Raw genomic sequence first — 13,163 nt, forward strand, 5'->3', positions numbered from 1 at the left:
TTACAGGAAATAATTTTTAATTGGTTCCTTAACACTATAAATTTTTAAGTATATGTAGTTCTTAAAAAATTACTGGTTTACTGAGAAAGATTAAAATCCCTTCCAAATCACATGGCAATAAATAATCAACCAATTTGCATTAAATTTCTCTTACCTGTCCAAGTATTTGTGGAAAAGAAGTCTTAATTGTCACCTAGTATAAAATGTTTAAAAAAAAGATTATTTTTTCCTAAATTCATTTCACATGTTATTAAATTGAGTACTTCTGTATATCTTTTCAGTATTGTAATTTTTGAACAATTAAACAAGAACATCCTAAACCATCATGTTAACTGTCTATAGTACAGTTTACTATTCTGTATATATTTTAGCACACTTCCTCAACAATTGAATGAATGCTATGGTATGTGGATGGCAACACTTTACTAACTAGAATATTTAATTAACCACACTATGTTATGAAGAGATCATGTTGTTAAAAAAATATAAATCAAAATAATACTTATGAAAGCAACTCATACTTAATATATATTAGGTACCAAGAGATCTAGGAAAAGGAAACCTTTAGTAAGGAAGTTATAACATGGTGGTCTTCCTAAAATATAGACTAAAAAAAGGACATGTAGCAAACATGTAGTATTTGAAGTCAAATTGACAGCACATTTTCTTTTGAGACAGGATCTTACCTTGTAGCCCTGGCTGGCCTGGAACTCACTATGTCAACCAGGCTGGCCTCAAACTCACATAAATCCACCTGCCTCTGTCTCCCAGGACAATACAACCCTTATCAATTTATTATTAGAAAGACAAAGTTATAAACTGAAAAACACAGTAGACCTGCAATACCCCTCACTGTTAGAAATAGATTACAAAATATCATCTATGGATTTGAAGAGATACAAATTCATTATATAGGAACACCTGAAACTTGGTCATAGACCAGATTGCACCAATCGGCTATCTCGTATTTTACCCTAATGAAGTTATTCCTATTACAGAACCCAGACACTTTGGGAGGCCAACCAGGAATAAGACAATTCACATAAGCCAGAGTAGTAATGTCACCACTGAAAAGCATACAGATCTTAAAAAGCAGTAAAGGCCAGATCCTTAAACTAACCAGTCAGTACTGGTACAAACCAGCACGCACCATGTCTGTACTACAGGAAAACATGGCAGCTAATTAAATGAAGCTCTTCAGTTTATGAAAGAGTCTTAATTCTGGCCTTCAAAATTTAAAATAACCTTTTAATAAATTTAAAATTTAGAATAACAATATTCTAATTATTTAGAATAATAAGTTTCCTCTTCTTTTACATAATGCTCAGTCTACAGAAATACTAAAATATGGTAAAGAAGCAAAGTGGAAAATATTTAAGTTTAATTTCTCATATGTGCGGGCTTCCATATGATGACACATCTTTAGCTAACAGAAAAAAGACCTCTACTTGCCTATAACTAAACCATACTTAAGGATGCAAATGTATGTCTTACCTCATACTGACAGTCTGACGACGTGTACATCTTTAACAACGCCACGTGGCTGTCATTTTCCGGCTGAGCAACGTGAAGCTTCAGAGAAATTTCTGTGGAAGATGGAACCCTGAAGAGATTATTGAAATATCAATCGTCATATATAAAACGCTGGTAAAAATCCCTAGCTAAGCCAATTTTCAGCACAATATAATGAACTAATGCAGAGGGCGATAAATGACAGATGTGATATCACGAGTGGACACTTTCATTCATGTCACAGTTACTTGGCTGCTACCTCTAGCACTTGGGGAATGGTGGAGATTAGGTAAGATTTCATTTTCTTTTCTTTTTTTTTCTTTTTTCTTTTTTGAACCGCCATAGTACTGAACCAGGCACCCTGAATGTGGGTGTCAGTTGGGGGGCCTGGACAGTCTATGGGACCTCTCTGGCAGTGAAACCAGTATTAATCTGTAGTGCACAAGGGCTTTTGGAGCCCATTCCCTATGGAGGGATGCTCTCTCAGCCTACATACATGAGAGAGGGCCTAGGTCCCGTCCCAAATGATGTGACAGACTTTGATGATCCCCCATGGAGTCATGTAGATCTGACAGGCCCTGTGAAGGTAGGGACTAGGGCTTCTCTCCTGTCTCTAGATTAAGGCAGTTATCCCTCCATGGGGGATATGTTCGCAAAGTCCTTTTGTGCACCAGGGATACATCCTGGCTCCACTGTCTGAGGTCCCTTAGACTTCTCAGTCCTTCTGGCTGAGACCCATGTTCAGGGGGGCCTGAGTCAGTCCCATGCTGGCTTCCCAGCTATCAGTCTGGGGGCCCGTTAGCTCCTCCTTGTTCAGGTAAGCTGTCTCTATGTGCTTCTGCCGCGTGGTCTTGTCCTCTCCATCTGCTTCTGGGTTCTAGTTCGACTCAGTGTTTATGTATGGGTGTTTGCTCCTATTTTCAACAGGCATTAGTTGAGGGCTCCATGGAGAATTTAGTTGTTGATCTCACTCTCTGGGAAGGGCATTTATGATAGCCTTTCCATGGAAGCTGAGATTGTTAGTTGGGAGCAGTCTTGTAGTTCTCTCGACATTTCTTTGTGTTCAATTTTATCTTCAAACCAATATTGGCTCCCTCTTTTATGTTCTCTCTCTCTGTCTCTGTCTCTCTCTTTCCTATCTTCTATTCCTAACCAGGCTCAATCTTCCAGGTTACACAGGTTTTCCTTTCCTCCCCCTCATTTTCTCCTACTTCTCTCTCCATTCGCTGTCTTCCCCCACTTCACCTGAGCTCTGGGGGACTTGTCCCTTCCCAGTTCTGTGAGGGACTTTATATGAATCTCTTAGAATACACCTTGTATCCTAGTTCCTCTGGTGGTGTGAATTATAGGCTGGTGATCCTTTGATCTAGGTCTAAAATCCATATATGAGTGAGTACATACTGTGTTCCTCTTTTTGTGACTGGGTTACCTCATTTAGGATGGTTTCTTCAAGTGCCGTCCACTTGCCTGCGAATTTCAAGATACCATTATTTTTTTTCTGCAGAGTAGTATTCCATTGTGTAGATGTGCCACATCTTCATTAACCATTCTTCAATTGAGGGGCATCTAGGTTGCTTCCAGGTTCTTGCTATTACAAATAGTGCTGCTATGAACATAGTTGAACAGATGCCTTTGTTGCATGGATGTGAATCCTTTGGGCATATGCCTAAGAGGGGGATTGCCGGGTCCTGTGGTAAACTAATTCCCATTTTCCTGAGGAACCACCATACTGATCTCCAAAATGGCTGTATGAGTTTGCACTCCCACCAGCAGTGGAGGAGTGTTCCACTTTCTCCACATCCACTCCAACATAAGTCATCACTGGTGTTTCTAATTTTAGCCATTCTGGCAGGGGTAAGATGGTATCTCAAAGTTGTTTTGATTTGCATTTCCCTGATAGCTAAGGATGTGGAGCATTTTCTTAAGTGTCTTTCAGCCTTTTTGATTTCCTCCATTGAGAATTCTTTCTTCAGTTCTGTACCCCATTTTTTAATAGGGTTATTTGGTGTTTTGTTGACTAGTTTCTTGAGTTCTTTGTGTATTTTGGAGATCAGCCCTTTGTCAGATATAGAGTTGGTGAAAATCTTTTCCCAGTCTGTGGGCTGCCGTTTGGTCTTGTCCACTGTGTCCTTTGCCTTACAGAAGCTTCTAAGTTTGAAGAGGTCCCATTTATTAATTGTTTCTTTCAGTGTCTGTGCCCCTGGAGTTATGTTCAAGAAGCGGTCTCCTATACCAATTTGTTCAAGGGTACCTCCTACTTTCTCTTCTAAGAGGTTCAATGTGGCTGGATTGATGTTGAGGTCTTTGATCCATTTGGACTTGAGTTTTGTGCATGGCCACAGACATGGGTTTATCTGCAGTCTTCTACACACCCTCATCCAATTGTGCCAGCACCATTTGTTGAAGATGCTGTCCTTGCCCCATTGTATAATTTTAGCTGTTTTGTCGAAAATCAGGTGTTCATAGGTGCGTGGATTAATATCAGGATTTTCAATTCGATTCCATTGGTCTACCTGTCTATTTTTATGCCAATACCAGGCTGTTTTCAGAACTATAGCTCTGTAGTAGAGCTTAAAGTCAGGAATGGTGATGCCTCCTGAAGTTCTTTTATTGTATAGGGTTGTTTTGGCTATCCTGGGTCTTTTGTTTTTCCATATAAAGTTGATTATTATCCTTTCAAGGTTGGTGAAGAATTGTGGTGGGATTTTAATGGGGATTGCATTGAATCTGTAGATTGCTTTTGGCAAGATTGCCATTTTTACTATGTTAATCCTACCTATCCAAGAGCATGGGAGATCTTTCCATTTTCTGGTATCTTCTTTAATTTCTTTCTTTAGAGTCACAAAGTTCTTATTATATAGGTCTTTTACTTGTTTGGTAAGCGTTACACCAAGATACTTTATGTTGCTTGTGGCTATTATAAAGGGTGATGTTTCTCTGATTTCTTTCTCTGCCTCTTTGTCGTCTGAAAAAAGTAGGGCTACTGATTTTTTTTGAGTTTATCTTGTATCCTGCTAGTTGTGGATGGGGGATGGGATGGGGTTTGGTGAGAGGAATGGGAGGGAGATGGAACTGGGATCATGTATGTAAAATAAAATTGTTTTTAATTTAAATAGAAATTAATTAAAGAGATTTCATTTTCAAGTAAGATTTAAGCACTTAATTCTTTAGACAGATACTGTACACGTATCTTAAGTAATAAGCATGGCATTAAAGGGTACATACACTGTACTAAAAGGAACTTTAATAATGCATATGACAAACTAAGCACAGGCTCTACTTTAAAACACCTAAGTTTAAAGTAAATTCTTTCATATACTTACTGTGCAATGGTTAGGGAATCTTCATAAGACCAGGGAATATGAAGTTTATAGATACTAGTTATTTCTTCTGTTAAGAAACAAAGCAGAGAAGCATTATTGTGTGTTACCTTAACTTGTACACAAACTATAAAACTAGTACATATAAACTGCCTATTTTACAAAAAGATCAGTGTGGGTCATAGCAAATGAAAGAGCATTCTTGAATGTCAGGCTCATAAAAGATATTAAGGTATTTATGAGTAGTACTAAAAATCTAAAACAAAATTAAAGAGGTAAACCTGAGTTGCAACTGTAAGAAGACATAAAGACCCACAGTACTGTAACTTTTTAACAATGCATGGTTCCTTTTATGCTTGTGTATAAGGCTTGCATGTGAGCACACATGGTTGTGTGGAGGCCAGAGAGATTTCATGGAGTCATTCACTTCTTCCACCTTTACATGGGTTCTGGGAACTAAGATCTGCACAGCCATCTCACCCATCCCAAAATAGATAGTACTTTTAAACACATAAATATGCTTTACTATTAAGAAAGAGTCTATGCTACATCCCTTGGAAATATTTTCTAATGTCATATATTTAGTTTTACTCCACATAAACTATATGAAAGGAAAGAGATGAAACAAGCATCCTAGAGATGTCAAGGCACCTTGCTTGCTCTTCAGATGCAATGTTACACACTTACCTTTGCCTCCAGAGCACTTGCTTACCACGTTGACTTTAAAAGCTTGGTATATCTGACAAAGTTTGAGAAAGACAAAAAACAAAGATTATTCGTGTAATGAAATAGCAAAAGAAGATGAAATTCTTCCTCTTCTACTCATAGGAGTTACCTGTCCAAAGTTCAGAAGTTCTATATTGTAGTACAGGCCATTTGTATTTAATATCGCCTTCCTTGAAGTCAATCCTGTTGAATTAAAAGTACTGCATTATTTAAGAACCAGAGGATTTTCAAAACTGGGCTGATTGCTTAAATAACTTTTACAATTAACAAGAAAACTTTGAAATTAGAAGAAAGCCATTAGAGCTTGGTGTGGTCATATATGAGCAGAGGTGATGAACTTAAGGCCAGCTGAGGCTGCCTGCTTAATTGAAGCCATCTGGGCTACAAGGCAGACTGTCTAAAAATGTAAGGTTAACAGGTTTTCACTGCTGCTATATAGGAAGCAACTGTTAGAAATCAAATTCCCATGCAGAAAATGATGAATAAAACAGTACTCATAGTACTTCCTGATGCTGAAGGTACTTTTTAAAAGTCAAGTACTTATTTCCAATTTTAGAAGATTTGTTTTGAAAGCATGCTATTTAACTGACACAGGTGATTCAGAGTTGTTACTTTTGTATTTTCCTGAGCATTTTGTACCACAAAACAGGGAGTCAGATGGGGGACAAAGAAAAGCCCTGAAAGGAAGTTTTCTATCACAAGCAACACTGATTCTTTTCATGAAAGGGACACATGCATATGTGTGTACATATGTGTGGTTACATGTATGAAGGATTTAGCTTACTAAAAGGTACAACAGTAACCAAACTAAACGACCTCCAAAAGTCAAAAGCTGGAAAGACCTGTGCAAAAGCATGTCTAACACTAATATTATGTTATAACACCATGAATAAAATATATACGCTAAGCGAGTACTCCACTACTGAAGTAGACCCCCAACATATATGTGTGTGTGTGTGTGTAGTAAATACATAAATGCATACATATATATATATATATATAATGCATACTGTCTTAAAAAACAAATGAATAAATAAGACAGATAAAGCAACTCTATCTCAGGATTTCAATAAATGGAGACTGCAATAGTAATTACTTGTTAAGGAGTAAGTGACCCATTGTATGCTAAAATTAATGAGTTACTTAGTTTTTCAAATTTTTTCTCCAAGATATTTATTAATGGTAAAGGAAAAGCAGTAACTGTATAGTAGAGAAATCTGCCAGACACCACCTTAATTAACCAAATGTCAAAATTAATACCACAGTAATTAGATTTATTAACACTGCACATCCTGACACACGAGATGTGGTATTCTTGGCAAAAAATATATAAGCTCAACCTGAAAATGTCACAGTATTAAACAAATCCAAATGGTGTTCTACAAGTTACTGAGTACTCTTGAAATGTTTCAAAGTGATAGAGGCCATGGGAAGACTGAGGTACTGACATGAGTTACAGGAAACATAACCAAACCCTATCGAGGCCTCTAGGTGAGGATCCGAAGCAAAACTGGCAATAAATGAGGCTTGTGTAGTGAGGTGTCCTTCTGTGGCCCCTGACCCGCCCATTGGGGGGGGGGAGGGGGGGCCGGGGGGGGGCCCGACGAGACAGGAGAGGCGGGGAACCTGGTGTCATCTGTCTAGGTTGTAAGTTATTTCTCCCTGAAAACACTACGGCCATTGTTACCGCTTTACCACAATATCTGGGTCAGAAGGGGCCGGTCGGCCCACCCCCAAGGCGGGTCGTGCTCAGAGGCCCTCCACAGGCTTGTTAGGTTAATAAATATTGTACCAATACTAATTTAGATTTAAAACTCTACTGTGGAGCTGAAGATGGCTTAGTGGCTAAGAACACACATAGCTCTTACAGAGGGTCTGAGTTTCATTCCCAGCACCCACATCACAGCTAATTCCACCTCCAGGGGGATCTGACACCTTTAGCCTCAGCAGGCATCTACACTCATGCGCACATGCCTAGATACAGATACAGACACATACAGATAATTTAAAAAAAAAAAAAAGATTGTGTTAGCAAACATGGTAGAGAAGGTTCTAAGATCAGGAGGCTAAAGCAGGAGATTCACAAGTTTTAAGGCCAGCCTGCCTGAGCTACACAGCAAGCCACTGGGGTGTGGGGGTGGGCCAAAAATAAAGTATTATATTTATGTAAGAGGCCAACATCACGGAAAGATCAATCAAGGATATAAAGGAAGTCTGTACTCTTTCGTAACAACTGTAGATCTTTCAAAATAAATATCATCAGAACATTTAATTGGGGGGGTGGAGAGATGGCTCAATGGTTAACAGTATTGCCTGCTTTCCAGAAGACCTGTCCAATCAATTCCCAGCAATGACACAGTGGCTCAAAAACATCTGTTTTCCAGGGGATCTGATGCCCTCTTCTGGCTTCTACAGGCACTGCACACACATAGTACACATATATACATGCAGGCAAAACATCTATACACATTAAAAAAATATAATAACATATAGTCATGAAACAGTCATAAGTCAGACAACAATTTAATAGATGTATGTCCATGACTGAACCAAGTGTGATTTCCTATGGATGAGCAGAAAAACCATTATGACAGTGCTGAAGGCACAAATATAGAATCAGAAAGAGAAATGTGACTTGTTTAAGTAATAACAATCAAAGTTTGTTCTGTGAAAACAACTATAAAATGGCCCAGTATTAGTAAAAATTTCACATAATACTCTACATATACAGAAGTACTTGGTTACTGAGAGTTTATATAATTATGGAAAAATACAGGTGATTTGGGGTGAGAATGGCCTTCAGAGGCTCATGTGTTGGAATACTTTGTCCCCAGTGGGAGGAACAGTTTGGAAAGGATTAGGAGGCGTGGTCTTGTTCAAAGAAGTATGTCAGGTAGGCAGGTTCTCAGGTCTCAAAAGCCTGCTGTGAAGTCGTCTCTCTCTGCCTTCTTCTTTGGGATCAAGATGTGAGTTCTCAGCTGTCCCACCCTCCATGCCTTTGCTTTGCCTTTATGTCCTCTAATTATATTCTTTGCTTTATAAGTTGCCTTGGTCATGGTCTTATCACAGCAATAGAAAACCCACTAAGGCACATCCCTTCAAGTTCACTTCTCGGGAGCTGACTGCTGGCCTACTGAACCTGATCACATAGTTTCCTAAGAACTATACTTGAAACATACTAATATTTAATATTCTATGACTGGCAAGATGAACTGGCACTGCTAAAAGCTTCAAAATCAAAATACTTACCAAAGGAAAAAAGATGAGTTACAGGAAGTGGTATGGATCTTGTTTCTTTTTTAAAGAATTCACAGTCTACGACAAACTGAGATAAAATGACATTGATTTATTAGAAAATACAGCATTCGACTTAGTAAAAATCTTGATGTTTGTGTGGAAAACTGTAGCTTTGGAGAAAGCACCACTGATTATACTGTAGTTCTGGCAAGAATTCCTCAAACAGATGCTATGCTAAGAAGACTAGGAAAGCAATTGCTTAATCAAATATATTAAATTATCTGGAAAGTCATTTTTATAACAAATTCAATACAAAGTTTTAATACAACATCAGGTGTTTCAGAAGGTAGATAAAAGCACTGAGACACAAAGATAATTTAAAATTAATTAATGATTTGTATATGCATATGAGTACTTTCCTAGTCAAGGGAAACATAACTTTGTTACGTATGATTTTTTATTAAATCCTGTAGTTTTTTTTAAAGTATCTATAGTTTAATCAGGCTATAAAAGGCATCTGTAGTCAGCCCCCCATCTACACTCATCTATAGCTAATGCTGCTTATATGAGATTATTACAGATCAGCAAGTTATTACAGAAAATGGAAAAAAAGTGTTCTCACTTAGGAAAAAGTGTGCTTTTCACAAAAGGAAATCTAGAATGTGGCATGCCAGTACAATTTTTATTCTAACAACATTTCTTTTTTTTTTTTAAATAACATTTCTAGTCATGTGTAGGAAACTCTGTTTTGGCTATCTGCAGGAGGGACAGTTTCTGGGAAGCCACAGAGTCCATCCTAGGCTTTGTAGCAACTGCACCTCAGCTCTCTCAGCTATGTTATTCCTTTTGTCCAGAGATGGACTGACAATTTTTTTTTTAAATTGGAAAACAGGCGAAGTAGACTTCTATTAGACTTGGCTAAATGTGTGGTACACAGAAAGAAAACCCAGCGTGCTAAGTGCTTTGCTTCATCCCTCTTCACAAGCCAAACAAGAAACCCTTCCACCACAGAGCTTCAGATGACTCATGAGATGGTGAAGCAGTTTTTAAAAGTCATTTTATCTAAAGGTATTTAAAATAACAGATTTTTTTTTTTATCATTTCAAAATTTGGCTATGCTCTTAGCTCTGCATAGTGAAACAAATCCTTAACCAAGAAAGGCAGAACCCGAAGGTCCCTCGCTAAAATTTCCAAAGTTGGCCAGTTTCTGGGCTTGTTTTTGATCACGGGGGAAATGCAGCTAGTTCCATACTGTAGTTCCCAAATCATAAAGCTACCTGTTGAGTGAACTTTTGGTATGCAGATTTCTGATGTCGGGCTGTGCACTGGTGTGCAGAAATCAAACATCTAAATGTTCACTCCAGGGGACAGAGCAAGCAACAGCATAGAGAACAGTGCTACTGTCTAAAGAGCACCAAGGCAGACTATGTGTATGTACTCATCTGCTACAACTACCTATTTACAGAAAGGCTCACTGACCAGAAAGGGGGAAGATGTCAGATTCATTCAAAACCCTTAAAGAGAGCTTTTAGTGCCTAAGATGACGAATTACCTCTCCCTTAAGCTAAACAAAACAAAACAATGAATCCATACAGGCACTGATACCAGTCTTAAAGATGACTTGCAGCTACACCCCTTTTCCTTTCCGTTTTCTTCTAAATTTTACTAATTGTTTTGATCACAAAGCTCATCAATTTCTCATTCAAAAAACTTTGTATTTTTGTTTAATGTGGTCATCACTGCAGATTGTAGGCACAAAATGTGGGGGGGGGATGTATCTGGTTGTTAATCTCAGAGCTTACAGCATGCTGATGACAATGAAGATATCAGCAAGTAATTTAAAACACAATGTAATATGACTATCCCTCAAAGAGTCATCAGAAAGTATCACACGAATGGCTGGAGTAGTGTGGGAAAGGGAAGGAGCCACACCTGGGATGGACCTTCAAGGGTCTACCTGCTGGTCTACAGGAGGAAGGAGGAGAAAAGGGCCTTCTCCCCTCTGCACTTTATTCCCTGTAACTCTCCCAAAATCTTCAACCCTTCACCCCTACTCCCTCCTCACCACTAAAGGCCCTCAATCTCCTGGTGTGGCACTGAGGCCTTCCACTGCCTTCTGCTCATGGTTTGTTTCAATGAAGGATTCCACAACCCTGCCCAGGACTACTCGTTTCTGGAATGTGTGTAGTACAAAGAGACTGAAATCTGGATTTTTATTGTATTTTAATTAATTAAAATATAAATAGGCACACACAGTAATAACCTGGGGCTTGACAGGAACTGATCTAGAATATTGTTCTTTCCCACAGAAGTCCTTAAATCTTCCTTAAGGCCATTCATTGTCACCTCATCCACCATCACTTCATGATAAAGCCATTCTGAATTCCTCAGTGATATTACTGTGGCTTGCACTTTCTATGGACTCACTGTACTCTATGTATTTTTTAAAAATCTGTGTTTTCTCATTATCTGATATTATTCTTTTTCCTTCTTAAACATCAGGATGATAAATGGCAGCGGGTCTTTTCTATATTTTCTAGTATTTCCCAATATTGTATACATAAAATGGTACCTAGAAAGTAATAGTTTGGAAAGTGACAAACTGAAGCCAGTTAGGCACAAAAAGATCTGTACTTATTTTACTTAGTTCAAGGTGAGTGGACTTAGTATCAGGTGGATCGCCATAGTTTTAGATAAGCCTGTACCTATCCAGAAATCACTGAAAAAAATAAAGTTTCACATGTGTATCACCCATGCATTCCAATAAAAACCTTAAGATAGCTGTTACCTTGCTTCCATGGACAGATGGAACATAGACGACAATATGCGACAAGGATGGATAATCCTGAAGCCTTAACGTCAGAGACTGAAAGTAGAGAGAGGTAAAGACACAAAGTCACTTTATTTCTGAGGCAGAGATGAGTGGATGTCAAAAAAATTATGAAAACTTATTTCTCTGTGAGTTATTTTAAAAGTCATCTCTTAAATCACTCACTTACTATGAATGAGGCCCTGAGTTTAACTTTCAGCATATCCCTACACTCCCACAAAAATACACACAAATCAAATTTATATCCACATTTACACTCCCAGGTCAACAATGCTACAAGATAAATTTATAGTAACTACTGTTGAATACAAACCACCTAAAATATCCCCTGAAATATCTCCAGGTAAAATAAATGATGCTAACATTAAAGTTAATGATTTTATATAATTATTTCCAAATGTGGTGTTTTGTTTTTATAATTTGGCCATCTATTACAGAGAACATTATAGTAGTATTTCTACATTTATGGTAGCAAATGACAAAGAACACTCAGAAGTTGCTAAATGCAATGGATAAGCTACAACTTAATCCCCAAGGATTCTCATTTAGCTAAAGTAGCAAAGAGTCACTGGCATCCAATAAAATTTATTTAGAACACGACAAAGACACATAATTAATGATGCATTTCTCCAAATGAACAACTATAATTTGTTCTACTACATAAAAATTAAAACCAAATTTTATAGTCCATATTTAAGGAATATTTAAGGTTGGAGACTAGCCTTTTTAATAATTGCTGAGATTCCAAGCAGTTTTTAATCCAGTTTTATTTCTGGAAGTAGATGTAGAACTGGAATGAATGTAATATATGTACATTAAGAAGTTTCTAAAGACATTTGTTTTCTTCACTCTCTTTCAGAAACACTAATGTGGGCAAGTAGGACATGGCACAGAAGCTAAAAACTGAGACAGTATCTCTCTAACAGCCTGACCAGAAGCACAACCAAGCAACCAACTCCAATGCCTTAATGGAAACAAAAGAGTGGTATAGCTGCTGCATAAATTACAGCTATAGGCAGCTGGGTAAAGAGCGTGAAAGACAGATCAGTTAGGAAGAACTGAGTTGTTCTGTGTAGTAATCAGCTCTGAGAGGTGCTAAACACAGATTCTCAGTAATGACAGTTTAGAATTTGTAGCACTGTACTGGAGGACTCCACCCATTTACTAAAGCACAGTCACCAAGGGTGCCTCAGAGTGATGATTTACACATTACCTTTGTTCAGATGACATCAATGGCATAAAACCTACAAAATGTTTTTCACTTAATCATTTTATCACGTCTTTATTTGTATGCCTATGATGTAGAGAATGGGCTACTTTGAAGTTACTGCCAGGTTTGAATACATTATGTTCTCCTAATTACAGAAATGAAAGTTACATCTGACAGTGATCCCTAAGATGGCAATGCTGGTCAAGTGGGAGTAACTAAGCAAACAGTGTCAGCCTAAGACCTTGCAGGATGTTTTCATTCAGGGAAAAACTTAGATAAATACTTAAGATCTTTTGAATCTTTAAGGAAAGAAATTAAGAAGATATGA

General features: G+C 37.8%; 1 protein-coding gene across 1 annotated transcript in view; it reads right to left on the reverse strand.

The window, feature by feature from the left end:
• Positions 1–13,163, reverse strand: part of Pgap1 (post-GPI attachment to proteins inositol deacylase 1) — a 62,766-nt gene that overhangs the window by 16,169 nt on the left and 33,434 nt on the right. Inside the window, exons 13-19 of the mRNA XM_051190207.1 lie at positions 11,584–11,661; positions 8,808–8,883; positions 5,668–5,741; positions 5,520–5,571; positions 4,836–4,902; positions 1,495–1,603; positions 155–193 (exon numbers count right to left, since the gene is read on the reverse strand). Of these exons, the coding sequence (XP_051046164.1) occupies positions 155–193; positions 1,495–1,603; positions 4,836–4,902; positions 5,520–5,571; positions 5,668–5,741; positions 8,808–8,883; positions 11,584–11,661 (495 nt within the window). The remainder of the gene's footprint in view (positions 1–154; positions 194–1,494; positions 1,604–4,835; positions 4,903–5,519; positions 5,572–5,667; positions 5,742–8,807; positions 8,884–11,583; positions 11,662–13,163) is intronic.

Source organism: Phodopus roborovskii, unplaced genomic scaffold (genome assembly GCF_943737965.1).
Source record: "Phodopus roborovskii unplaced genomic scaffold, PHOROB, whole genome shotgun sequence".
Lineage (NCBI taxonomy): Eukaryota > Metazoa > Chordata > Mammalia > Rodentia > Cricetidae > Phodopus > Phodopus roborovskii.